The 26,205-nt window shown below is 48.1% G+C and overlaps 10 protein-coding genes across 10 annotated transcripts; 5 read left to right on the forward strand and 5 right to left on the reverse strand.

Annotated features, from left to right (window-relative positions):
• Positions 1-491: 491 nt before the first annotated feature.
• On the forward strand, positions 492-1,187 carry CDG1 (Cdg1p; the record flags this gene model as incomplete). Its single annotated transcript, XM_024860002.1, has 1 exon — positions 492-1,187. The coding sequence occupies one exon, from the start codon at positions 492-494 to the stop codon at positions 1,185-1,187; it is 696 nt and encodes a 231-aa protein (XP_024711752.1).
• A 925-nt stretch (positions 1,188-2,112) lies between these two features.
• C7M61_004686 (uncharacterized protein) lies at positions 2,113-2,559 on the reverse strand (the record flags this gene model as incomplete). The annotated part of the gene is made up of 1 exon (XM_024860003.1): positions 2,113-2,559. The coding sequence occupies one exon, from the start codon at positions 2,557-2,559 to the stop codon at positions 2,113-2,115; it is 447 nt and encodes a 148-aa protein (XP_024711753.1).
• Positions 2,560-3,919: 1,360 nt separating this feature from the next.
• Positions 3,920-8,227, forward strand: KOG1 (ubiquitin-binding TORC1 subunit; the record flags this gene model as incomplete). The annotated part of the gene is made up of 1 exon (XM_024860004.1): positions 3,920-8,227. One exon carries the CDS (start codon positions 3,920-3,922, stop codon positions 8,225-8,227), a length of 4,308 nt encoding a protein of 1,435 aa, XP_024711754.1.
• Positions 8,228-8,558: 331 nt separating this feature from the next.
• Positions 8,559-9,737, forward strand: MTM1 (Mtm1p; the record flags this gene model as incomplete). Its single annotated transcript, XM_024860005.1, has 1 exon — positions 8,559-9,737. One exon carries the CDS (start codon positions 8,559-8,561, stop codon positions 9,735-9,737), a length of 1,179 nt encoding a protein of 392 aa, XP_024711755.1.
• Positions 9,738-9,768: 31 nt separating this feature from the next.
• On the reverse strand, positions 9,769-10,824 carry C7M61_004689 (uncharacterized protein; the record flags this gene model as incomplete). The annotated part of the gene is made up of 1 exon (XM_024860006.1): positions 9,769-10,824. The coding sequence occupies one exon, from the start codon at positions 10,822-10,824 to the stop codon at positions 9,769-9,771; it is 1,056 nt and encodes a 351-aa protein (XP_024711756.1).
• A 990-nt stretch (positions 10,825-11,814) lies between these two features.
• C7M61_004690 (uncharacterized protein) lies at positions 11,815-13,122 on the reverse strand (the record flags this gene model as incomplete). Its single annotated transcript, XM_024860007.1, has 1 exon — positions 11,815-13,122. One exon carries the CDS (start codon positions 13,120-13,122, stop codon positions 11,815-11,817), a length of 1,308 nt encoding a protein of 435 aa, XP_024711757.1.
• Positions 13,123-14,192: 1,070 nt separating this feature from the next.
• On the reverse strand, positions 14,193-16,118 carry C7M61_004691 (uncharacterized protein; the record flags this gene model as incomplete). Its single annotated transcript, XM_024860008.1, has 2 exons — positions 14,193-14,521; positions 15,083-16,118. The coding sequence occupies 2 exons, from the start codon at positions 16,116-16,118 to the stop codon at positions 14,193-14,195; spliced, it is 1,365 nt and encodes a 454-aa protein (XP_024711758.1).
• Positions 16,119-16,730: 612 nt separating this feature from the next.
• Positions 16,731-17,465, reverse strand: C7M61_004692 (uncharacterized protein; the record flags this gene model as incomplete). The annotated part of the gene is made up of 1 exon (XM_024860009.1): positions 16,731-17,465. The coding sequence occupies one exon, from the start codon at positions 17,463-17,465 to the stop codon at positions 16,731-16,733; it is 735 nt and encodes a 244-aa protein (XP_024711759.1).
• Positions 17,466-18,682: 1,217 nt separating this feature from the next.
• RSM22 (mitochondrial 37S ribosomal protein RSM22) lies at positions 18,683-20,788 on the forward strand (the record flags this gene model as incomplete). Its single annotated transcript, XM_024860010.1, has 1 exon — positions 18,683-20,788. The coding sequence occupies one exon, from the start codon at positions 18,683-18,685 to the stop codon at positions 20,786-20,788; it is 2,106 nt and encodes a 701-aa protein (XP_024711760.1).
• A 3,212-nt stretch (positions 20,789-24,000) lies between these two features.
• On the forward strand, positions 24,001-25,821 carry C7M61_004694 (uncharacterized protein; the record flags this gene model as incomplete). Its single annotated transcript, XM_024860011.1, has 1 exon — positions 24,001-25,821. One exon carries the CDS (start codon positions 24,001-24,003, stop codon positions 25,819-25,821), a length of 1,821 nt encoding a protein of 606 aa, XP_024711761.1.
• Positions 25,822-26,205: the final 384 nt, after the last annotated feature.

Raw genomic sequence — 26,205 nt, forward strand, 5'->3', positions numbered from 1 at the left:
TTTTTACAGCTACTAGTATTCAACCGCCGCAGCCCGTCAAACTCTCATAATAATAGCTCGCTTGATGCAACGCCACGACGCTACATAAAAAATAAAGGTCATTGTCGGGGCGGTGGTGGGAGGAGACACGTCGGCGGTGGTCCTCATTTGGCAGGTGCCGAGCCCCGCCGCGACATTTTGTTCATTATGAGGGCGCAATGTCGCGCGATTTCACCACGCCTGCCGAACGTAGAAGGCGCCGATCAGCCACCGCAGCGGTCCCGCGACGGCCGTATGTATGCAGTATACATTCCTAATGCGGCAGGTCAGCGGCCCTGGCCCTATCAGAAGTCGTCTATCATGTATGCCAGCTTATGCATGGGGGAAACCGTACATAGCCATGCTTTTTGTGTCAGATAGGCCCAGAATCCCGACTATATAAATACCCCTCGATAGTCCTCCCACTTGCTTGTACCATCCACATTTTTTTACCTATCATCCCAGCCACAGTTATGCTCAGTGTTAACATTCCCCCATCGCCTCTGCCCCTCCTCCACAAACCAGTGCCCACCTTCGGCAACAAGGAAGAAGAAGGCGAAGACAACTTGGTTCTAGATAACGAATTCGGCGATCTCATTGCCGAGCTCAAATCCGTGCTTGGTACGTCCAAGGGCCTTGCGCTGGACGACATTGATGTCAATGAAATCAAGGCCATCATGGAAAAGTACCACTCCAAAGAGGCCCACTGGGGCAAGTACGCCTTGAGCGATGCCACCAAAGGTTACACCAGAAACGGTATTTTGAACATCAACGGCAACGCCAACCTCCTTATTTTGGTGTGGTCGCCCGGCAAAGGTAGTGCTATTCACGACCACGCCAATGCCCACTGTTGTATGAAGATTCTCAAGGGCGAGTTGACGGAATCGCTATATGATGTGCCTGACCACGAGGGCGAAATGAAGCCCAGACTGGTGAGCAAGTTGGGCCGTGACGAGGTGGGGTACATTTCCGACGACATTGGGCTCCATAAGATCTCGAACGAAACGAGCGACTTTGCCGTGAGTCTACACCTTTACACGCCTCCATACGCCAGTTTGTACGGGTGCCTGATGTACGAGAGCGGCACGGCCAAGAAGCACCACGTGAACATGAGCAAGTACTACAGCTGGCAGGGTGTTTTGGTAAACGCCAAGCTGCTGGAGTGCTAACTCTAGATTCTTCCCCGGAGGCTTTTTCCTCCAGTACAGTCCAGCGGATGCTTTTGCACCATCTCTTCGAAGGAAGCGTTCATTTCTACGGGCCTGCTAGCATTGCCCATTCATGTCTGTGGTCTCACAGCCTGTCCAGCGATCTCCTGGACCGTATTTAGCATACCAATGAAAATGTCATGGAACGAAGTGTAGGGATGCGACTTTAGGTGATGATTTTTTGAAGTAGCAAGTTTGCTGGGCGTTCGCCTGTTATCGGGATCGACGGTCGATCGTCGTGGTGAACGCTTATTTGACGATAAGGATGTAAGTCAACGCCCTGGCGACATTCTCGTCATGGCCGTAACGGCACCGGCATTGTGAGAGTGGGGGCATGGCGAAGTCGGTGTGTTGTTTTGCTTCGTTTTTTGCTTCGTTGATCGGCAAGAAGATCGCAGAGTTTGTGCCGATTGGTGGATATGGCTGGAGGCTGCTTGAATGGGGGAGAAATTCGTCGAGTTTGGGAAAGCATTGAAAACAATGGAAGCCGAATTGGGCGTACGGACGCTTTGGTATGGAGTATGGCTCTCCTCATAGACAATCCAGAAACTGGCTTATTCAGCTACGGTCCTTCAACCCATGTTTCCCAAACTGCAACAAGAGCTTCTTTTGACTTCCTTTGGCATTTTAATAAGACTTAACTGAAAGAACCTTAAAATGGCACTGAGGAGCTTCCCGGTTCCGTCTGCTTCTGAGGTCATCTGTACCACACCATTGACCCTTCAAGGTAGGAGTACAGTTACTGCCAATTATCCATAATCAGACAATCCCAACTCTCTTCATCAGATCACTGAGTACCGTCCCTCATAGCTCTCTTCCATCACAGCTCTCTAACCCCACATTCATTCCTTATCATTTGTGGAAACACCCCAGTTCAATAACCTGATCACCTGGTGTCCTTGTACCTGAGGGGCCTCGAATGATCCCCCTCTGTTTCCCCCTCGTCTCTATTAAGGAGCTCCTCGCCAACACCACGGTAGAATACCCCGCCTTTTCCATCCACATCCTCTTCATCTTCAACCTTGGAGTCTCTTTCCTTTCTAGCCCTTTCACGTGCTTTCCAGGCCTCAAACTCGCCTTCAGGGTCAATGTCGTCTGTGTCGTCGACGCCATCGAAACTCACCACCTTGGCTTCTTTTGCCTCGAGGTTCTGCTGAAACTCCGCTTTGGCGAGGACGTTTCCAGTACTTGTTTGAGGAGCCTTTTGTTTCTGGGTTTTCTTGACAAAAACAGGTTTCAAAAAGGCCTGGGTGTCGTTTTCTGACTCGGACGAGCTGCCTGACTCGGAACTCAGCCCGGAACCGCTCGAGTCCGTTCCACTACCTGAAGACATGGAGTTGTTGATATTCCTGCACCAGTGCATCACCACCAGAAGAGGTGGAGGTGGAGATGGACGGGAAGGTAGCGAGGTTGGAGTTGAGCGATTAGGGTAGGGTTTTGATTTTTTTTTTGGTATTGCGTTCATGGAGCTTTCGTTGTTGAAATTGCTTGGTCTGAACAGGGAAGGTGCCTTGGTTCGATGGTGGTAGTGGCATACAGTTGTAGCTGCTTTAGTAAGCTAGTGACACGAGGGAGATATAAATGGAAGAGGAGATTATTATGTTGTAGGAAGGTAATTGTTAATCTTACTTGTCGTTAAGTTTGTGCTAATTGGCGGAATTGACGGCTTCTCAGATGGCTGCGAAATCCTAACCCATGGCTATACGAGGGAAAGGACCTAGCCCAAGAGAAGTTTTATGAAACTATGAGTATACTTTAGAGCTTAGATTTTAATTGGTACTGAATTCTTAAAGAGATATACAGCTTCTGAAGATTTAGGCCGGATACATAGGCACTTCTCTCAACTAGACGTCTTTGGAACTTCACCAATATAAGCTGGTTTAAATCCTTTTAGGGCTTACATTAGCCAAATCAGCTCCTCACCATACGCTACTTCTCATTACTTTGTGCTTTTTGGTCATCCATCGGTTTACCTCAACGGAAGGTCCAGCGCTGGAGTTACCCTTTGGGATGCAACACGAAGATTACGTAAAATGAATGACCGGCTGTCCAGCAGGGACCCAGAAATATCCGTTTCAACTATAAAAGAAAGAGGAATCCCACTTTTCTGAAACTCAATCCACCACCTTTCTTCCTGATGGTCCGAGAAGGATGAGCCCACCTCCACACCAAAGCAGAAGCTAAACCACCACGCCAAAAGAGACCAACACCAATATTTCGCCAAATACTCAAAATACGCCGCCCAAAAAAATATGAATCCATCCAGAAAATCACCGTCCCAAGTGTCTCGTATCCCATATCCCATATCCTCCATATACCAAGATTCCACCACAAAGCCCCACATTAACAAACATCAACAACAAAAGAACACAAAATTATAATTCCACTCCAGCATTTCATTACGCCATTCACATAAGCCATTCTCCAAAAACTATAAAAAACAATCTACCCCAAGAATTCCAAATCCATATCCATATCCATCGACCCACTTTCGCAGCCATTGAACAAACCACCTACCCATCCACCACCCACTCCTCCAGCCCAGAATCCAAATTCTCAGAAATCCAGAAATCCCATTCCCTCCAAATCAGCAAAATAAAAAATCCACCCCCATCCACATAAACCTCCCCCTGGACCCTCCCATCCTGCACCTGCTCAACATCACCATCCCACCTACTACTATCTTATCTAGCATGTCCCTCGTATACTACGGACCACGGCCGCTACAGCCGCTCAATTCGAAAATGCGCCATGGTTTCGACGAGGACTACAATTCCGAGCAGTTTCTCCTGCTGCTCGCCAACACGTTCTACATTTACTTTGACGATAAGCGCCATAACACCAACGGAAATCCTGTCACGGAGGAAATGAAACGGCTTCCGGAGTACGCCAAGAACCACCAGCCGATACGTGATTGGAAGGTGATGAAGGAACGCCAGAAAACGATAAGTGCCGTTTTGGTGCTTTGTTTGAACTTGGGCGTGGATCCTCCAGATATCATGAAAACATACCCATGCGCTAAGCTCGAGGCGTGGTGTGACCCGTCGGCGTTTCCCGATACAAAGAAGGCGATAGAAGCCATTGGAAAGAATCTCCAGAGCCAGTACGAGACGCTCTCGTTGAGAACCCGCTACAAACAGCTGTTGGACCCGTGCGTGGAGGATGTGAAGCGTTTTTGTAACACGCTTCGGCGAAACGCCAAGGACGAACGGATCTTGTTCCACTACAACGGCCACGGCGTGCCCCAGCCTACAGCCAGCGGCGAAATATGGGTCTTTAACCGTGGGTATACCCAGTATATCCCCATTTCCTTGTACGACCTACAAACGTGGCTAGGAGCGCCGGTGATATTCGTGTACGACTGCAACTCCGCCGGAAACATTGTCCACAATTTCAAAAAATTCGTCCAGAAACGTATCGACGACGACAACGAGGGCAACCACGACTTGAGTGCTCCCTCACCTACCTCAGCATACCTCGATTCCATCCAATTGGCCGCCTGCAAGTCCAACGAAACGCTCCCCATGAGCCCCGAATTGCCCGCAGACTTGTTCACCGGCTGCTTGACGTGTCCGATTGACATTTCCATCAAGTGGTTCATCATGCAGCTGCCGCTCAAGGACTCGTACTACCTGATGCTCCCACGCAACAGCAACGGCAACGTGATTATTCCAGGCAAGCTCACAGACAGAAGAACCCCATTGGGTGAGCTCAACTGGATCTTCACCGCCATCACAGACACAATTGCATGGACCTCGCTCTCGAGGCCGATTTTCAAGAAACTCTTCCGTCAGGACCTCATGGTGGCTGCGCTCTTCAGAAACTTCCTTTTGGCCAAGAGAGTCATGCCGCATTTCAACTGTAATCCCATCAGTGACCCGCCTTTACCCGAGTCGGTCCGTTTCCACTCCATGTGGAACTCCTGGGACTTGGCCATCGACCAGGTTTTCGCTCAGTTGATCAAGAACAATAATCCCGATCCGTACTCATACACGGTCCCCACGCCGCCGCCACCTCCAGTTCCACAAAACAACGTCACACCACAGTCAACTCTAAACGGAAACTCAAACGGCAGCCGTGCCAGCATATCCTTGTCTCAACAGCAAAACCAACAACAGCCGCTTCCAAACCAGCGCCAGATGCTTTCAAACTACCAGCATTCCACCTTTTTCGAACAGCAGTTAACTGCATTTGACATCTGGTTGAAATACGAAGGCCCATCTACAAAGAACCCACCCGAACAGCTACCTATCGTGCTTCAAGTTTTGCTTTCCCAGGTGCACCGTTTGAGGGCGTTAATATTGCTTTCGAAGTTCCTCGATCTCGGGCCTTGGGCGGTTTACTTGTCTCTTTCCATTGGTATTTTCCCGTACGTGCTCAAATTGCTTCAGAGTCCAGCTCAGGAATTGAAGCCTGTTCTTATCTTTATCTGGACCAGAATCATGGCTATTGACTATAAGAACACCCAGCAAGAACTCTGCAAAGACAAAGGCTACAACTACTTTTACCTAATTCTCAACTCCAGTCCACTGAACTCCATTGGTGCCCCAGGTGCTCCTGGAGGTAATATGAATGGTGCAAACGGAGGCGCCACTTCAGTCATGGTCAATGACGACCACAAGGCCATGAGTGCGTTCATTTTGACCCTTTTCATCAAAGACTTCAGAAACGGCCAGCGTTTGTGCTTCTCCATTGAACTTGTCAGTAACTGTCTCAAGTTCTTGCAACTGAGTGAAAACCCATTACTCAGACAGTGGTGTTGCTTACTTCTTTCGCAGCTTTGGTACAAGTACAAGGACGGAAGATGGATAATCTATAAGGATGGCTATCTCGCAAAGTTCCTCACTTTGATCAATGATCCGATCCCTGAGGTGAGAACATCCATCATCATTGCACTTACCACGTTTTTGACAGACCCTAACGAACTGGCCAATGAGCTGCCCAAGAAGAATGGCAACCAGGGCAATGGCATGAACGCTGATTTGAGGCTGGACGAATTACGTCAGCAAGACCTCAAGTTGGCGAATGTCATTTTACGTCTCATGGGCGACGGATCGACCATTGTACGGAAAGAGATTGTCTTCTTCATCAACCGTTTCATCAAGGTCTATAATAAGTTTTTCATGGTTGTGGCTTTCAACCAACTCGAGGAGGAGATTGTTCTTATTGACAACCCAAATAATTTGCACGAATTCCGCAAAAAGTCTCCTGCTTATGGCTCCATCTTCAGTTCTATCTGGAAAGCACTTTTGATCTTGTCTGAAGATCCACATCTTGAAGTCAAGCAGCTTGCTGAAACTCTCATTGACTCAGTCATGGTCAATCTTGGAGAAAGTGAGCTCAGTGAACTTGTGAAGGAAATGCAAGATTACTTGTTGAGCAAGTCCACCATCAGCATCTCCGACAACTTGAAGCCTGTTCAACCTATTGTTAATCGTACACCCATGCTTTTGCATGGAAACGATGGTGTTCGCAGACAAGCTTCCAGCGGTTCAGTTCTCAATAGAAAGAACGCTTTGACCATTGATGGTTCATCGTTGAAGACAAGAGCCATTTCTCATGGAAACATGAACAGAAGTTCTGCTGCCGATGACGCACTGGATACGCTGTCCATTTCCTCCAAGCTCAAGAACTTGAGTATCTCCAAATTGTTCAGAAGCTTCCACATCAATGACGATACCGAGCTCAATAACTTCACAAGAATCTTGAAGCCTGGGCCAGCCATCAGTCAGTATGGCTCAAACTACAGACCGAAGACACCCAGATACGTTGCGAGAGACTTTGAAAAGGAACCTGAACTCCCTGACGAGTCTGGATTCTTTGACTACAGCTGTGAGTATTTCCAGGAGCCTCAGATGTCCAAGACAGAAATCGATGAGCCTGGTTCAAAGGAGTATATGAAGAGGCTTTGGAGAAGAAACAGAAACGAGAGCACCATTCAGGAAACCCAGCCTCAAAAGATGATGGCTATTCGTGGCGACTGGAACAGGGAGCTTACTGTTTTGAACAACAAATCACAGCCTAAGCTCATCAAGTTTATGCAATTTGAGAAACTTCTTGTTGCTTCGGACGAAAAGGATAACGTCTCCGTATGGAACTGGGAGAACAAGGAGATTGTGACCAAATTCTCCAACGGCAATCCCTTTGGCACAAAGATCACCGACATCAAGTTTATCAACGAGGATGACGAACCGTTGGTCATGACGGGTTCGTCCGATGGTGTAATCAAGATGTACAAGAACTTCCACCTCGATCAAGAAGCCAGAGATGTGGAGCTTGTGACAGCTTGGCGAGCATTGACAGATCTCCTTTTGACCTCCAAGAGTTCCGGTCTCATTAGTGACTGGCAGCAGTCCAGAGGCTCGCTTTTGGTCAGTGGAGATGTCAAGATCATCAGAGTATGGGACGCTCCAAGAGAACTCTGCACCATCGATATTCCCGCAAGATCATCATCGTCCATCACAACCCTTACCTCGGATCAAGTTGCAGGCAACATTTTCGTGGCAGGTTTCGATGATGGTAGTTTGAGGGTCTACGATAGAAGGCTTGATGCTAGAGAATCCATGGTTAAGGTCTGGCAGAATGGAAGAGGCGCCATCAAGGATATGGGCCGTGGGTCAGTCCGAAACGTTCACATGCAAAGAGGTGGTTTCCGTGAACTTGTCAGTGGATCTTCCGACGGATACGTGAATCTCTTTGATATTCGCTTATCTGAGCCAGTGCTCACATTCACCAGCGATGAACGCAATATCAGATGCATGGATGTCCACGAGCATGCTCCTATCATTACCACGGCTTCCAAGCTGGTGGACATTTGGACCACCAGTGGTGACATGATACACACGCTTAAGAACCCACATGACCACTACTTAGCCAACCGGACTCTGAACTACTTGTCAAATGTCGCTTTCCATCCCCACAGAATGATGATAGCCACCAATTACAACCAGGATGGCCATATTAATGTGTACCAGTGCAGCGACATTGTGGAGGAGTACTAGTGTGGTGATACCACCCAAACGCATCCATGGAAGATTAGTCCCGGCTAGATTTGCAACCATTAGTCCGATTCGCACAATGGCAAAATCGTGACAACGGCGGCGCGGGATTGCTACCGATTCTGGAAACAAAACCGAGAAGATCTCCCAGGCAACATAGGTTTTTGAAAACGATAACATCAACCTTTTTCCGCCACAAAGCTTGTTGTTTCCATTGCCCACCACTGGTTGCTTTGGGTGCTGTCAAGTTATCTGCAGTCCAAACCCAATCTCACGCTTGAAAAAGTAACCCTGCTTGCTTCTAACAGCAGCCTGTCTCGCCACTTCCTAGCTCATGTCGCTATCCCTGGAACTAGCGGCTGCCATCGAAGACGAAGACTTGCACCTCCGTTCGCCCGGAGCTCTCCCGAAAGCGCCCGGGCCTCCAACAAACGGCGACATCACCGCTGTGCAGCGAATGCTATCAGCATGTCTGGGGTCCTTCATCACGTCTCTAGTGGTGACGCCCTTTGACGTTGTTAGAATCAGAGTCCAGCAGCAGGAAGTCATGCAAGGTTTCCTGTGCTGCTCTCAATCCGCTCCCAAGGTGGCCATGAAGCCGCCACCATCAGCATCCAAAGCATCTTTTAGCTCCGCTGCATCTACGCTATCACGAACAGCAGCAGCACTACAACCTCCAGGCGTTTTCTGGGTCACGGGCCACTACTGTGAGGCGGCGGAGGTGTGTCCCAAGATCACCTCGACGTTTCAAGGCATGTCCGTGATTAGCCGAAATGAGGGCATCACCACTCTCTGGCGAGGACTCAGCTTGACGCTATTCATGGCCATTCCTTCTAATATCATATACTTCACAGGCTATGAGTACATCCGTGACCGACTGCCTTTCAAGGGAGAGATGTTGAATCCGCTACTCTGTGGCTCGTTTGCCAGAACCATGGCGGCAACGGTGGTGGCTCCAGTGGAGCTCCTCAAAACCAGACTCCAGTCCATTCCACACGAGGTGCGCAACGACCAGCCACGCTCCCAGATTTTGAAGAACTTGCTCAAAGACTTTAGCCTGTCGTTCAAGACCCGCGGCGTGGGCTCGATGTTCACTGGTTTGAAGATCACGCTCTGGAGAGACGTGCCCTTCTCGGGCATCTACTGGCTGTGCTACGAGCTCTTCAAGGACCGCATTGGTGGCGCTATGAAGGTGGATTTTGCCGCCTCCCACCAGGACGACTGGAAGGTGTTCACCACCAGTTTCTTGCTGGGCTCGATGGGTGGAATAGTCGCTGCAGCATTCACGAATCCGTTTGACGTGGGCAAGACTCGACTCCAAATTGCCACGGAGCAGAAGAAGCCGCTGACGAAACCACTGATGTTCCTGTTCCTCCAGCAGATCTACCGCAACGAAGGCTTGGGAGCGTTGTACAGCGGGTTCGGCCCTCGAGTGATGAAAATCGCCCCGCTGTGTGCCATCATGATCTCGTCGTACGAGATTGGCAAGAAGATCTTCAAGGATCTGATGTAGAAAAAATTAGCATGTATTATAGACGACCCGATTACCAGCCGTTCCACACGCGGTGGACGGTGCCGTTGGCGCCTGTGCCTCGGCCTTGTAGTTTTTCGTCGATATCGTTGTCGACGTTGGCCCATTCGTTTTGGAGTTCTGTTTTGCCTATCTTTTCAGCTTCCAACCTGGAAGCCATCCTCAAGGGCATCTGGGCCCGGTTTTCCTTTCTTTCAAGGGCCTGTTTTCCCAAAAGAACCTTGATTTCCTTGGGATCCGAGGGATAAGGATACTTTGTGTCTTCAGGTTTCAAGATCTTCTTTTCCGTGTCGCCTTTCCTCACCTTCTTACCTACTATCGTCAGAGCTCGTGCAAACATGGACGGCATTCTCGCCCACGGCTGGTCCTTGGCTTTAGGGATGTCTTCAACTTCAGCTTTATCAGCCTTTTCTTCAGCTTTCTCAACTTCGGTGACCTCCTCAGTGGCAGTCTCTTCCTTGTCCACCTTCACCTCACTAACCTCAAAGTTACACTCCAATTCTCCACCACCATCGCCAACTTCCAACCGTTCGGCTGCATTTCCAACCCTACCCACCGCAAGCTTCAATTTCCCCAGGTACTCCTTCAACGCTGCTCGAAGTTCCACTCCGATAGCCTCAGCTAGCTGTTCCAGAGACAGGGCGATTCGGGACCTGTTTTCCTTGATTTCCTCGCCCAACTCCAACGCCTGAGTACACTTGGGCCCGTACTTCACCGCCACATGTGCCCGCTGCTTCACCAATTTCTGGTCTTTCGCCACAAGCTCCTCTCTTTTCGCTTCCCTGGCTGCAACACCCTCCATGGCGTCACAAGGCCCGTCAAACTTCAAAACATCGCCGAGCTGGTCCACAAGACGAACGTAGTGGAAAATCATGTCTCTGTTTTCGTCCGAAAGGGATGCTCCCCACGCCTGAAGAGCCGCTTTCTGTTTGTCTAGAGCTCTGTGGAGCTTTCTGGACCGCTTGTTGGTTTTAGCCTGGAGTTTCGCCACGTCGGCGGCAGACACTTTGCGGCGCCACGGAAGCCGGAAGTGCCAGGTGGGCGCCGGCGCCAGGAAGTTTTCGTCCATGATTTTTGGGTTTTTGTTGGTTTTTGGAAAAAGTGGTGTAGTAGAAATGGCTGCAAAAAGCCGCACCCAGGAGGGGAGGATGGGGTGGGTGAAAAAGACGGAGAGGGAGAGGGTGTTCACTTCTTGTGATTGATTTTGTAATTTTCAAACGATAAAAGGATGGTTTCTTAATTTTCAAACGGTAAAGGAAGGCTTTTGCTAATGTGTTTGACAAGGTCGATCTATTTAGTTCTGCCTTCTCTTACAGGGCCACTATGGAATGGTGCTAGCAATTGAGAGACGATGGATCTACCGCTTCAGCGACTTTGCACAGCTTTCAAAAGTGATGGAACCTATGGTGGAAACCGTAGTGGAGACTATATTGTAAACTAGTGGAGACTATAGTGATTCAGGAGCAATTTGGGTGGAACGGACCACTATTGAACTACCCAAGGGGGGACCCTTGGAATTTGGTCAGCGTAGAAGACCACCAATGGACTCCATCTGAATCCCCATCTTCCTTTGAAGAGCTTTCAGTCATCTCAAAAACATTCTAACGAATTGACTTGCTGCTTGTTCCTCCAATCCTGCTTCACGAACTCTCCATTCTCCATGAACTGTCCAACAATGTTACGCCCATCCGTCAGACACTGTGAGTGTCTTGCAAACCCAGAACGACTCAATTCCAAGATACAAGTATCCAAGGCCTTCCTATCGAAATTCAAAGCGAATTTCCAGCATTGACTCCATCGCCAAACGACAACAGCTTTTTAGTGGATGAGGGACATCTTTACCAGTACGATGGATGCACATCATGCCATGAATCATTTTTGCCCTGTTTCTTCCCTTTGACTAATTCATACACCAAAGAACCCCAGCCTATACCTGAAACACTATACTGGTCAAGGTCCTCAATGAAGTCTCTGACTAAACGACTGATATACGGATGGTCCTCAGCTCTACACCCAAGGAATAAGTGAAACGAACTACTTCTGAAAGCCTTCAATTAAATCAAACACTACTCGGTCCTTCCTTCTTGGTCCCTTCTTTCTCGGTCTGCTTCTCGTCCAACTGCTTCTCGCCCTTGTCCTGGTAAGGTGGAAGGGAGGAGCTCGCAACCAAAGCTTCGTAGTCCCCATTATTATAACATCTTACATTGAGGCCGACGTGTTCTGTGGTGGCAAAGGATGTCTTGATTTCAAGTCGGACCTCAAGAAAGTTCTCTCTAGAGAACAGATTCGTCACAACAGTGGGATTCAATTCAGGACATACGCCATCGAGCAACTCCTTTGGAAAGTCGGCACGCCCGTTTTTTATATTGAGTGGCACGCCTTGAAATCTCCCGTACTTCTTGTCTACCACCGTCAAGGTATTCACCTTGTAAGAGTGGCTTTCACCTTCATTTCGCTGTGTTATTTCAACAAACGATATGTTGATCTTCTTGACATAAACCGATCTTTCCTTCTTATTCAGAGAAAGCCAGGATGTTGCGTTCCCTAACGACTCACCTACAAACAAAGTGGACCTCCATCCGAGTCGGAACCTGTCTCCATCGGGTCGATATTGTTCCAAATAATTCACCACGGCAGGACTAAAATAACACGATTTGTTGAGTTGCACTTCCATATCTTTGGAGCGGAAACAGAAACCGCTTTTGCAGTACACAATAGCGTCGGTGTAATCAACAGGCGGATCGACAGCATCGTCCTCGTCCTCTTCCACTATGAGACTGGAGGTGCCATCGGTTTGGATATCGTGACAAAATTGAGAAATGGTGATGATTCCAAAAATCACCCTGTCTCCTGGAATGGCACATATGTGGGAGTTGAGTGTGAGGTTTCCAATGGCTAGGGCTTTCTTTCGTACCCATTCGTCAATGTCCTGAGCTACCGTCTCCGTTTTTGGAAACCTCTGGATATAAGGATAGTCCCTTTTCTTAAAAAGACCATTTTCCACCGCATTCAGCTTTGCAGACTCCTTCGATACCGCTGCTACATTCAATGTGACATTGAAAGTGGAGGTGCATCTTTTCTCAAGACAAGTAAGCGTTACACTGAACCTGAGGGCATAAGTTCTGCTGCAATTTTTGGAGAAAAACGTCACACCCAAATTTGGAAGTGTGCAATTGAAGTGATTCACATGCAACTTGAAGTATCTATCGTCGTGATCTCCGTTCATGTCAAACTTCATGATTCTGGTCTCGAATTTTTTGTCCTGAAGAGTTACTTCTCGGACTTCCTCTTTGTATCCGTATCCTTCATCATGAGGAATGATGCATTCTATGGTCTCTATAGCAGTAATCTTGACACGAGAAACCATAACATCCAGCATACACCCACACCACGAGGGTTTCAACTGATGGAGTTCAATTTTAAAATAGTTTCCGAAACTCACTTCCGGCCACATCATGTTACACTTTCCATCGGAACCTAAAAGATAAAACATGGTAACTTTGAGTTTTCCTCGAATTGTCGAACCATTCTCATCTCGATCTATTGTATGAGTTCCCATCCAATCTGAATGGCTTCTGTGACATTGGAATGCTGCAGTGGTCTCAAAACCGGGAGTATAATGAAATAAGTCTTTTCCAACGCTGAAGCACCTATCTGAAAATGTTGATTGGAACCTTTCCTTTTGATCAACGAACCCCCCGCTCGTCAATGCCTCGAGGTGGCTTAATTTTAGCTGGTTCCGTTTCACAGTAGAAAAGATAATTCTGCCAGTACCGTCGTTTAAGTTGGGGCCTGATCCAAAAACCAGAATACCCTCCTTTTGTCTCACCTTTTCGATATCGGAGTCTTTCTGATTTGTCTTGATTTTGGTTACATTCTTGAGTTGAAGCCTGGTCACATTCCATGTGTGTGAGTCTTCGGTGAAGGAGCTCACATCATGAGAAACATAGTTTGATGGTTTCTGGTTGATTAGGTCGGATATTGTCTTTTCGACTTTTCTCTGATTCTCATCTTTTTCGATGAAGTGGAGGACTTTTGTCGGCATTTTAGATGGCAGTTTCTTGCGATGTCTGCTTTTTAAATACTTATTTGCCAGGTGGTGTTTTTTACGAAGGCTTGCATTTTATTGCTTCGGCGTCCTGACGAGGTCATACATGCCCTTCGGTGCACTATAATTTCCATTTCCACGCCTGATTCAAAATATGGGGTCCCGCCTTCAGAAAATACTATATTCACCTTGAAACGCCGATTCATTCAATTATGATCCTTGGTAGTTCCAGCGTTTCCCTGAACTGTGATCGGTATATGTGCTTTTGGTGGATCGAGGTGCTCCACCCTTTACAATTCTGATCTCCATTTTTTTGGGTAATCAAAAATCACTAACGAGGTTTCGGCGGCTCAAAACTGGCGCCCTGGAATGCTTTTTCCATCAAACACTCACTCCACAACAGTTCTCTTCTCATCCACCTCCACGTACGGTGGAAGCAGGGAGCTTTCTACCAAAGCTTCGTAGTCACCGGGAACAACCAATTCCTCAATTAGTTCCACGGATTCTGCAGAAGAAAAGAACGTTTTGACCTCAAGCCGGATACATATTATGGTGTGGCACAGGCTTTGGCTTGTCACAGAAGTAGGCTTGAAAGGAGGCAGAATGCCCGGAAAAACCTCTTTCGGGAACTTAGCACATCCGTTTGTTAAGTTGAGCGTAAAGTCTTCAAACGGCTCATACTTTAGCTGCGGTAGTTCAATGCTTCTCACATAGAGGGCTGTTCCTTCATCTGTTTTAGTGAAAAGCACAATCTTCAAATTCTTGACATAAACCCTTGATGCCCACAGTTCCAGGTGAAGCCAAATATCGAAGCGATCTTTTAGCGCTTCCCCTGAAAAGGAGACATTACAAACTTCTAGCCGGTAGGTAGAATTCCTGGAACTGTGAAGTGCCTTGGGAGGTCCTTCCAGGTTCAAAAACGGTGATCTTGTGATTTCCACATCCACATTTTTTGAACGGAAATGGAAACCTCCGTCACTGAAAACAATAGCGTCAGTGTAGTCAACATGATCTAAATCGTCAGGGTGCATGTCACAATTCGAAGAGATAAGCAGTCCCTGTTTTTCAGAAACCGGACCAAATCGAGAAACTGTCAACACTCCAAGAATGTAATTTTTGCCGGAGATGGCACAAATATGGGAAGATAGAGCTCGCCGACCTTCAATTGCCTTTTCCCTATCTGCCCATTTGCTGATCTCCTGGACTGTCACCTCACTATTCTGAAACCGCCTCATCAAAATTCGGTCTTTTTTTTTAACAAGACGGTTAACCGCCTGACCTTCCTTCTTGTACTCCTCCAATGGTACTACCACATCCATGGTAACGTCAAAGGTGGAGGTACACTTCTGCTCAAGACACATTAGCGTTATACTGAATCTGAGAGCATACCTTCTGCTGCAATTCCTGGAGAAGAACGTCACGCCTAGGTTGGGAAGTGTGCACGAATACAAAGAAGAATCCAATTCAAAGTGCCTGTCGTCTCCTCTCAAGTCCAGTTCATTGATCACAATGTTGACTCTTTCGTCTTTGAGAATGACTTCTCGCACTTCTTCCTGGTATCTGTACTCTTCATTGAAGGGAATTTTGCATGCCGTTGTCTCTATTGCAGTAACCTTCACTCGTGTAGCCATAACACTCAGCATACACCCACACCAGGAAGGTTTCAACTGTACAAGCCTCAAAGAGAAGTCATTTTTGACATTCAGCCTTGGGTATAGCAAGTTATATTTTTCAATCGTTCCAATATAACTGAATGGCACATATTTCACTTCAAGCTTCCCTCTGATGATGGAGTTGTCCTCTGTGTCAATTGTCCTCTCTTTCATGGATTGAGCATCGCTATGGTAATATTTAGTGAATGCCTTGCACTCAAAAGCAGGAGTATACTGGAAGATGGAGCCCCCGACTTCGAGACACCTTGCAGCATAAATCGACTTTCCCATTTCGACTCTCCCACAAAAGCTGTTTTTGATATGTGACTCAATATGGCTCAAGTCGAGCTGTTTTCTCTTGAAGACTGATACTACGACTCTGCAAGTGCCATCATGTAAATTGGGTCCTGAGCCGAAAACCAGAACTCCGTCCTTACGCCTTGCCCGTCTTATAAAAGAATCTTGCATTTCTTCACCTTTCATTTTGGTAGCACCATTAAGTTGAAGCGCCGTCACGTTCCATGTTTTGTTTCCACAGATTATCTTGCTTACCTCGTGTGAGACATAATGGGAAGGTTTCTTGGTGATGAGCCTAGATAAAGCTTCTTCGACAATAAGTTGGTTGTAATCGTCCTCGATAAAGTGGATGATCCTAGTCGACATGGCGTTTTGAAAAGCTATTTCTTACGTTAAACATATAATTTTGTAGGTGTTTTTTTATGTTAGATGATGCAGAAAGAGGTAGCTCGTCACACATGGGACGTAGCGTATTGCGTATGCTTGCTGAAACATCGTCGAATATAGACAAATGGTCGGCCAAACCGTGAAATATGAAGAGTGCCAGATCAATGGAGTTTTCAAAATTTTTTTGTTTTTCATTTAAGTTAGAAATAGCGGGTGGTATAATGTGTATTTGACGTTAAGGCTGTCTCAGTGAGACGAACTTCAGTGCCAGAGTCTAATTCCATACTTACATAGGCCATATCCAAATTCATGAAAATGACAATTTCTACTGATACTTCGGAAGACTTCACATTCTCTGGACATCCTCATCAGTATGTGTCCTCCCTCGAACCACTCCTTCCCATATCAGTAGCCCTCTACCTATGAAATCCACCTCCTCACTTTTCAGCACCTACCCATCAACACCTACCCATCAAAAACCGCCCATCAACACCTACCAACTACTCATCCACCATTCTCATTCTCATTCTATTGGCCGCGGGCCGTATATGTAGTGGGAGCACCCTCCCCAGCTTCTAGCCATCCATCCACTCAAACCTTCTTCTCGGGCACCTTCTTCGTGACGTCCTGCTCAAGCTCCAATCCAGCAACATGCGCCAATCTCCGTCTGGCCGAGTCCACGCCCAGCGAGAGCTTTTCCTGGCCCAGAACAGCAGACTTTCCAGCATCCTTGACCCAGTCCTCCGCAGCATTGTAAGCCAGCGCCTGGTGCTGTGCCACCTCAGGCAAGGTCCTCTGTTCGACTCTCCAGAGCAACCCAACCGTGTTGGTGAAGGTGTGAGGAAGGAAGTACTTGAAGGAGGCCAAGCCGAGTATCGTGGGTGCAAGGGCTCTGGCGACAATGCCTCTGTTTCTGGCGAAGATGTTGCCCGACAAGGCCGCCACGGCAATGTAGATCGAGTTGGGAAGGAGGTCCTCCTTCTTGTCGTGCAAGCTCGAGAAGGTGTCGGTGACCGATCTCTCCAGTTCAATGTACCTGGACTTGCTGTTATTGAGCCATGTTTCGAAACACGTGAAGGTGCCCACAACGGCCTCTCTGGCGCTCTTGATCACGCTTTGAACGCCTCCGGTCGTCCGCACGGTGACGCCTTCTATAATGTACTGCTGACCCAAGTTCTGAGACTCAGCAGGTGTGATGGTTCCAGGCACAGGGTACACGGACTGCTCGTCTTCGTAAAAAGATCTTTTTGTGTCGTTGAGGTATGCTGGTTTAGCGCTGTAGACCGCAGCAAGGCCCACAAGGGCACCAATGGCTCGGGACAGCATGGAGGTTGTAGTTGTAGTTGGTGTTAATTTTCTGCCGGATTCTCACTGGTCGGTAGGGTGGTGGATTTGGGGGTTTTGGGAAGGAGGGTTTGTGGAGAAAGTGAGGGGGGCCCTTGGGAGTTAGAGGGAGGTAGTTGGGGAATTTGGTGGAATTGACGGATTTTGGGGTTTTTGGTGGGAATTCGGTGGGTATGTTTGGAGAGGCTTGCTGCGAATCGGTTGTAGGTGAATGTGAGGTGGGTAAGTGGGAAGGCGAATACATGGGAGGAAGTTCTAGCTTTTATTAGGGGTTTATTAATTTGTGTTTTAGTGCTGAAATTCCTTTTTTTAATGTTCCTTTCAATGATGAGTTATGGTGAAGGTAGGTTGCGAGATCGATCCATGGGTAGGGTTCACGAATTGAGATATACCTTCTTTAATAACCTTCATTCTTCTATTATGATTATTAGCTTTATCAAGTTCTGTAGCGAAACAAATCAACTTTAATTGGCGAAATGTTCTGAGCCAGACTGACAGGTGGATGGGTCGGTCAATAATGGCTGCGAAAGAGCGGTAGACTGTGCTGTATTTGAACTCCACAAGGAATTGTGAAGTGTAAGTAGCTGATATTTGAGATTATTGCGGAGCAACAGATCTTTAAAAGCGCCTCTGAAGTGTTCTTCTCGTTAGGAAGCTGTCAAGTGCTGTTGAGCTTTGAGCATGCTTGGAGCTAGTCATCTGTCTATGTATGGTCTTGAACCCTACTAACGTTTACGAGCCATTCCTCATTTTTTTCTGTCTCTTGTCTGTTCCTTGCCTCGAAAATCCAGCAAAATCTCCATATTGACTTTTTATAGTGTCCTTCAGCTCTAATCACTATATACTACCGCTACCTTCACGGTACATCCATACTCACACACACTGGCTGCGAAATTCACCAAAACCACAAAACCACCAGAACACCCAAAAATCCAAACAAACACAAAATCCCACCATCACTACCGCCAACACCCCCTTCCAACCTCCAAAAACCCCCCTCCCCTCCACTTTCAAAGTGACAAACTCCTCTCCTCTGATAGGCCTTCGAACTCCAGTCACATGACCAGCATCACGAGCGCCATCTCCATCACCTACAACTCCATCTCCATCAACGCCACCATAAACCACCCAAAATGCTATTACGTCGATCGGCTACGGCCCTAAGGCGGCCCTGTCTTCTCCGCTTCAAGCACACAGGAATGCTGGCCTTCCACGACGACAACTACAACCTTCTGGCCATCTCATCGCAAGAAGACCTGATCCTACCTTTCAACCAGAAACGCCACAGCGAGCTGTTTGGGCAAGTGGTGCGTTCGGAGCCACGGAAGGAGGAGGGCGAAATCGAAGATATCCATACTGGCTACGTCAGACACCTCCACGACCCTCAGACCTCAGACTACAGAAACCCGGATGGAAGCTACATCAGAGGTAACAACGCAGAAGAGGCCAGACTAGATCCGCTTACCTTACAGGGAAAGAGCGACCACTCGGTGGTGAAGCTCCCCTCGGAGATCGCCAAGACAATCAACAACAACATCTTGAGTTTGAGGGTGCCCTCATTGATCAGAGAAAGAGCAGCAGAGATATACCAAGCATTGGAGAAGGAGCAGATCCAGCGTGCACCTGTTTCAGGGCTCGACAGTGACGCTTACATTGCAGCGTTGTTTCTTCAGGACTATGCCAACGTCAGGAAAGTCCTTGTGGAGCTTCAAAAAAGGGTCGACACCTTCAACCCAGATTCTGTCTTGGACATCGGCTACGGGCCTGCCACTGGCATGGTGGCCTTGAATGAGCTTATGGGCCAGGACTTCAAGCCTTCTGTGAAGGATGCTTACATCGTTGGGCGCCGTAATTCTGAAATGAAGCGAAGAGCCAAGATCATTCTTTCTCGTCAGCCTTGCGAGGTAGAGGCTCAGGCTGCGGTTTCTGGAAAAAAGGCCAAGGATTACGTGGGCGCCGTGGATACCCGTAAAATCGATGTGAAAACGAACATTCGTGACTCGCTTTCTTCGGAGAGCAAGTACGACTTGATTATTGTGAACCAGACGCTTCTCACTCGTGAGCACAGCTTTCCAAGAGACGTTGATGTGAACCTCGAGATGGTGTTGGCTTTGCTCAATCCAGGTGGACATCTCGTGCTTGTGGAAAGAGGCAACCCGCTTGGATTCGAGATTATCGCCAGAGCCAGGCAAGTCATGCTTCGTCCTGAAAACTACACTGAGGAAAAGGGCAAGATCCCCAGACCCTACATCCGTGGGTCCAAGCCGAAACCACAGAAACTCAGAGCTGAGGATCAGCTCATCACCGAGGAACACATCAAAATGGAAGAGGAGCTTCTCCGGAAGATCCAGGCCGAGGAGAAGGGTGTCGAGGATGAGGATCTCGAAGAGCACTTGAACAGCAAGTACGGCGAGCTCAGCGAAGATGATCTCAAGTTCGAGGACGAAGGAGAAGTGGAGGTTTTGGATCCTCTGGAGTCACATAAACCCAGCTACGACGGTGTTGACTACCACTTGAGCATCGTGGCTCCATGCCCCCACCATGGAAAGTGTCCTCTTCAATTGGGCGACCCGTACTTGTACAAGGTCCGCAACCACAAGCACCGTTTCTCCTTCTGTTCGTTCAACAACGTGGTGGAAAGACCAAAGTTCACCATGGAGCTCAAGAAGGGTAAGAAGTTGGCGTCGCTGTGGGACAAATCGAAATTGCTGAAAACGGAGCGCAAGGCCATGGAAGGAAGCGGCAGACCGGGCGGAAACAATACCGAGCTGGCTGACTACTCCTACCTTATCATGCAGCGTTCTCCCAATGACGAGGCCTCCATCAAGAAAATCGAATCGGACAGAGAACATTCTTCCAGTGTGGAAGAAGGTCCAGCCACATGGCCCCGTTTGATCAGTTTCCCCAGCAAAATCAAGAAAAACGTCAAGCTCGACGTCTGTGCCGCCTCAGGCAATATCGAGACCTGGCAGGTTCCCAAAAGCTCAGGCAAGCAGACCTACCACGATGCTCGTAAAGCCCGCCAGGGCGACTTGTGGCCGTTGGGCAAGAAGACTGTAAGTGTGAAATCGAGATTTTCAGAAGAGGGCATGGCCAGATTGAAGTCGATGGCCAAGCTGCAGCGGAACATTGTTCTTAAGGAGAAGAGAAAGAAGGAGTGGAAGAAGATGACAGTCAAGGACCCGGCGCTTCTTGAGGACGACAGTGAGATGGACCCAGCGACACTCAACAACATCTATGCTGCCAAGTTCACCTCGACCAAGAAGTACCGTCAGCAAACCAGGCGTCATGACTTCGACAAATAGCATATTACTTGTAAATAGACCAAGGGAGGGAATGGGTAAACTAATCTACAGTAGATGAAACTATAGTAGATTCAACTATAGTAGATTCAACTATATACTGCTTCCTAAAGTATATAATGAACTACAGGGCAGAGATCCCGAAATGTAGGAAAACCAATAATCGTTCCATTCTTCCTCTTCTATCAAACCGCACTTCAGAACTAGCTGAAGTCGGCGTTTGTACCATCACAGGCCTAAAGCTTCCATCTACAAATGAATTCCTGAATCGTATATGAAGTGAACTATACAACGCCTTACCGCCCGGCAGGCTCCCTCTATTGTACAATGCTAACTATAAAGCGCCTACTTTCTTCTGAAAGAGCAGCCGTCGGTCAACTTGGCCTTACCACCGGTAGGAGTGCACAACACAGAAGAGCAGCCGTCACAAGTGACAGCGGTCTGGGCGTGGGAGAAAACGGTGGTGATGTTCAAACAGCCTGGACACTTGACGTCCATAAAGTAGGATCTGGGGCCCTGAACAAGGGTCTTCTTCTTATGCTTCTGAGCCTCGGAGGCTGGGTTTGGGTGCAACAAGTCCTGAACTAAAACCATGGTGTATGCTGAAAATTAGGGTGAGTTCTAGTTTTTATAGCTGAGTTCGCCCCATTTTTTTTTTTTCATTATCTCTTCCTTGATCTTGGTCACCGCACGACCGCGGGGTGCGCGGACTTCCTTAGAAACGGCTGCAAAACGGCTGTTTTAGACAGGCAGATGCTTCTAGAGGGATCGATTTTGGAGGGCTAGACGGGGGGAATGGTAGATGTGTGACGTGGGTTTGAGAATGACGGAAAACGGTGGATTTTGATTGGCCAGTGGGTGAGACGCATGTGGGACCTTGCAGGAAGCTCACAAGACCGTAAGGAAGGGAGTGATTTCTCGAGAGAGCTGGAGGGTTCTGGAGTGTTCTGCTGTAGGGTTGTTTGGTTAGTGTTTTTGGAGAGATTGGAGGGAAAAGGAATGAATTTTTTGAAGTTCTGCTCAAAATAGGAAGTCACTAGGGTAACCTCACACGAGCGGAATGGATATGGAACTCGGGCAGATTCATTGGTTCAGTATCACCCTGACGATTCCCCTATTTCTCTTTTGCAAATGAAGCTCCTTTTAAGTTGTCTTTCGTAGATCTGCCAGTCGTTGATTTCTCTCCAGCCAAATACTACCGAACGCTAAAAGCTAATCCATTTCTTCTCAGCGTCGGAATCCACTCAGTACCCTAAATCACCAGCACAAAACAAACAAACCAAACTCGATTAACCTCTCGTAATTCCTAGCGACGGAAATCCACAAACACACTTTAAACTTTGCGATCCGAGCCGCCCAAAAACAATATTATCCCTGATCTAATGCACCAGCACCCCCACAACGTGGACCATTGATCTACCCCTAGCACAATCCACCGATCCCGTCCCCGTCCAAAGCCACTCCACACAATCAACACGGATCAATAGCGAAAACAACCGAAGCTTAAAACCCGCATGCATCGCATCTGTTTAGGCAAAAGAGCCAAGGACGCTTCCGGACGCCAGATCACAATACGCCTCTCCGAAGCTTCCACCCGAAGTCGTGACAAGTGAATAGAAAAGCAAAACAATCCGCAGCCACGCTCTAAAACTAAGCCGTGAAATAGCCAATTCGCAGCCAAACCAAACACCCGTTTTGGTTCCTGATTGGTCCACAGCGCCCCGTAAACCAAAAATGGGATTTATGCCAGCTTCCCCGAAACCTTAAAACACCGTCTCCGCGTGGAATCCATATTCGGCCTGGCGGGTCTCCGAAAAACAATGCTCAGTTGTACCAGACCGTGCGTCTCCAAAGCAGATCCAACAAAGACGGTGATCTGCCTTCTCGATTGGGAAGACCCCGAGGGAGGTTTACAAATATCGTCTTTTTTGAATCCAACAAAAATTCAAAAATCCACCAAAACCACCAAATCACAAAATCAACAAAATCGATGCCCTGCCTTTTTCACCTGGGAGCGTGTCGAACATCAACATCGCGGTCTGGCCAAAACACGCTTCTCCAGAAAAGCACCTCGACTCCCTGTTTCAGCCGAGCCGCCGCGCCGAGGCCGTTGACAAGGCAACTGAGGAGAAAATCATCACTGGATTTTGTCAATTTGTATGGGTTTTCTCGACTTGCGATATGGGCTGATTTGGCTGCAACTGAAGCAAAGTACGAGATGAGGCTCCCAGGCGAGGCTTAACAAATCCCCAGCTTTAGTTGATTGAAATGTTTGATTGAAATTGTTGATGAAATTAGTCCAATTGAAAATATTTCGTTTTTGATGTAGGTGGACCGGGCAACCCCGGATAAAGCCTCAGGGTGTTCCCTTCTAGGAAGCTGTCTGAAATAAGTGTCTAAGCAGTAGCTGTCTTGCCGCATGGATCCGAGACAATGACTTAGCCTCGGTTGATTTTCTTGGATGGAAAGCCGTGCACCAAACGGAAGAAGATAAACAGAGAGTTGGAGAAACGAAAAAGAAAAGTAGTACTTGACGGAATATGGTTATCGTGGTTCCCCTCTGGTGAAGGTCTGGTTTGGTGCTGTTTCGGGTGTACGGGTGTGCTGCCTCGGTACCGTGGATGCAGAAGACAAGGGGCCCCGTATCTCGGGCTACAGTGGGCTCCAGAACATACAATTTACATTGCCATAATCAGGAGGCTTCAATTAACAAGGTTGTATTGTTACATTTTCCAGATCATGTCTCCTTGACACTACCGGCGGGATCGGTCCAAATGCGGCTGGCCCTGCAGCCCTGTCTAGATCAAAGATCCTCGCCAAGGGCGCCCTGCAGCAGCGCCGCAGCCTATAAGACCCAGGACCCAGGCCATCCTGGAACTCCCATTTTTTTAAATTTACTTCATTTCGTTCTTTTCGAGAGAAGCTGATTTTTGGGTTTTTCTGGTGGGTTTTTAAATCTGAATCATCCAGCACTTTGCTACACGTCTCCTGGAACACCCCTGATTTTTTCCAAATCCAGAATCAGACACGGCTAGATCGGGTCTCCCTTCCATCCCTACCTGGTCTTTCTTCCTCAAGATTCAATTCTATTAATTGTTGGCTCATTTGACACGTTGACTTAATTGACCCCCCTGCCTTACTACGCCGACTTCTATTCTAGGCACATTCCATTCGCTCCATACCCAATTTACGATCTACAGATGCTGCCCTCCTCAATGGCAGACTACGGCTCAGAGGAGCTGTTTATGGATATGCTTCTGCACAACTTCCCCAAAACAAGGCACCCTTACGACACCATCACCATGGCCATGATTCTAGCCCCGTCTTTTGCCTCGGTGATCTGCAGTGAAAAGGTCCACATGCCCACGCTTCTCTCTGATCTTGTCACTTTGGTGCTTGTGGCGTGGGTTGTCCGTTTCTTCTCCAACTGGCCAGAACGCTGGGTCAGACACTTGAAGCAGGTGAGAACAAGCTTGTTGAATTTCGTGAATCTGGTGAAAATCGAAATCGGCCAGACCTTCTTCCTACCGGAGATGGCGCTCAACAGAAGGATTTTCGTGAGCAATTTGGTGGTGGCTCAGAGACTCATGAGACTTGAGCAGATTGCCTGGCTTGGCGGTATTGGTGGTACCGTTGCGGGCGCTGCGTTGATGTGGGTCACAAGAAACTACTTGATCTCCTCGGACATCTACAACTCACAGGTGTTTTCCAACTCAACAATTCTTCTCTATGTTGTCTGGAGCTTCTTCAAGCTTGCGCTGCAGTACTTGGACTCCCTCAAGGCGTCCATCACGTTTGCAAAAACAACCACTTCCGAGAGCTGTGTCACCGAAAATAACCTCTCCTACTACATTGATATGTTTTGCCTGGAGTCGCCCGTGGAGCTACCCACAATGAGCCCAAAGCAGCACAAGGAGGAGCTTTCAAAGGTGGAGTCGCCTTTCACGCCAAAGAAGCTCAACATGAAAGCCAAGACGGCTGCTAATAGGACTCCTTCCAAGCCAGCCACGAAGCCCAAAAGATCTTCCCGGCTTGTGATGATCCCTGAAACGCAAGCTATGAAGCCAAAGTCGTGCTTCAGCGATGTGAAGAAGGCCTCAAAGCCGGAAAAACCAAAGTCCGTCTCGTTTACCCCGTTTCCCCTAACAGGCACAAGCTTCAGAAGAAAGGACGACTCTCAGGGCACCCTCTCGCCAATTGTCGAAGATCAAGAACAGACCCAAGAGAGTATCGTCGAGGAGCCAGTCAAGCGCTCGTTGAAGGAAGAGTTGATGGTCGCTAAAGCCAAGACCGAGCCATTGAACAAAATCTTGGAACAGCCTTTCGAGGAGCCAGCGCTGAAGGAAAACCCAGGTAGAGTGAGTGTGACAGGGATAACCATCCCCGAGTCCAATCTCTCCCTTACCCGCCAGCAATTCAGAGAATTGCACCTCAAAGATATGAGCACTCCTCTGCCCCTGACCCCCTCGCTGCCAGTGCTGCCTCTCAAGGTTTTTCGTTCCCACGACTCCGACGAAGCTCTCAGCCGTATGGAGAGAATCACCGATTTCCACAAGCAGAGGGTGCAAGACGACTGGAGCGAGGTGCGTTCAAAACTAACCAATCTCAAGGAGAGCTGCTACGAGTCAGCATGGCACTACGCTGAGACAGCTCGCCAGATGGATATGCTGGAGCTTTTCACCGTCTGGTTTTTTGCCAATGTGTTTGTGTTCACGCCCTTGTGGTTGACTTTCCGAGTGGTGTTCATGTTGTTCAGGCTTCCTATCATGGCAACACGGCTCTACATTTCGCTCACGCTTTTCATCCCTATTGTGATTTTCAAAATCACCATCGCGGCGCCGGCCAGGCTCCTTGTGAAGTTCATGAGCGACTCTAACTACAAGAACATCAGCTTCTACGAGTACCGGATGTCACACTCACTTCCCCTTCTCCGCGACCGAGTGACGTTGAAGTTGCTTAGGAAGTTCTTGAGGCTCCTTCAGGTGGAGATTGAGGATTCAGCACGCTCCAATCCCAGTCCTGTTGAGGTTTTGTGAGCCAATGGCGTTGAAGAAGCCATGGAACATATGTAAGGAGATAATAATATGCGATCAGATGAATGGCACCCGTAGTGACATATCTCTTTATCTGAACCAAAATAATAGCCTCAGTTTATCTAGACCAAATCATAGTAAAACCAGTAACCTGACTATGGGTTGTAGTGTGTTGCTGCGGGTTCGATGCCCATACATAAGCGAGCACCCTATACGATAAGCCACATCCCAGTAAATCCAATCTTCAAGGTTTTCTTAATATTACGAATCAAATCCCAATAACCTCCATCAACAAATAAAAACCCATCCACTATCAAAATCCAGGCCCACCTCACCTCATCTGTTGCGCATCACCATTACTAAGCTGGAGCTCATCCACCATACCAC

Source organism: Candidozyma pseudohaemuli (genome assembly GCF_003013735.1).
Source record: "Candidozyma pseudohaemuli strain B12108 chromosome Unknown scaffold00017, whole genome shotgun sequence".
In the NCBI taxonomy this organism is placed as follows: domain Eukaryota; kingdom Fungi; phylum Ascomycota; class Pichiomycetes; order Serinales; family Metschnikowiaceae; genus Candidozyma; species Candidozyma pseudohaemuli.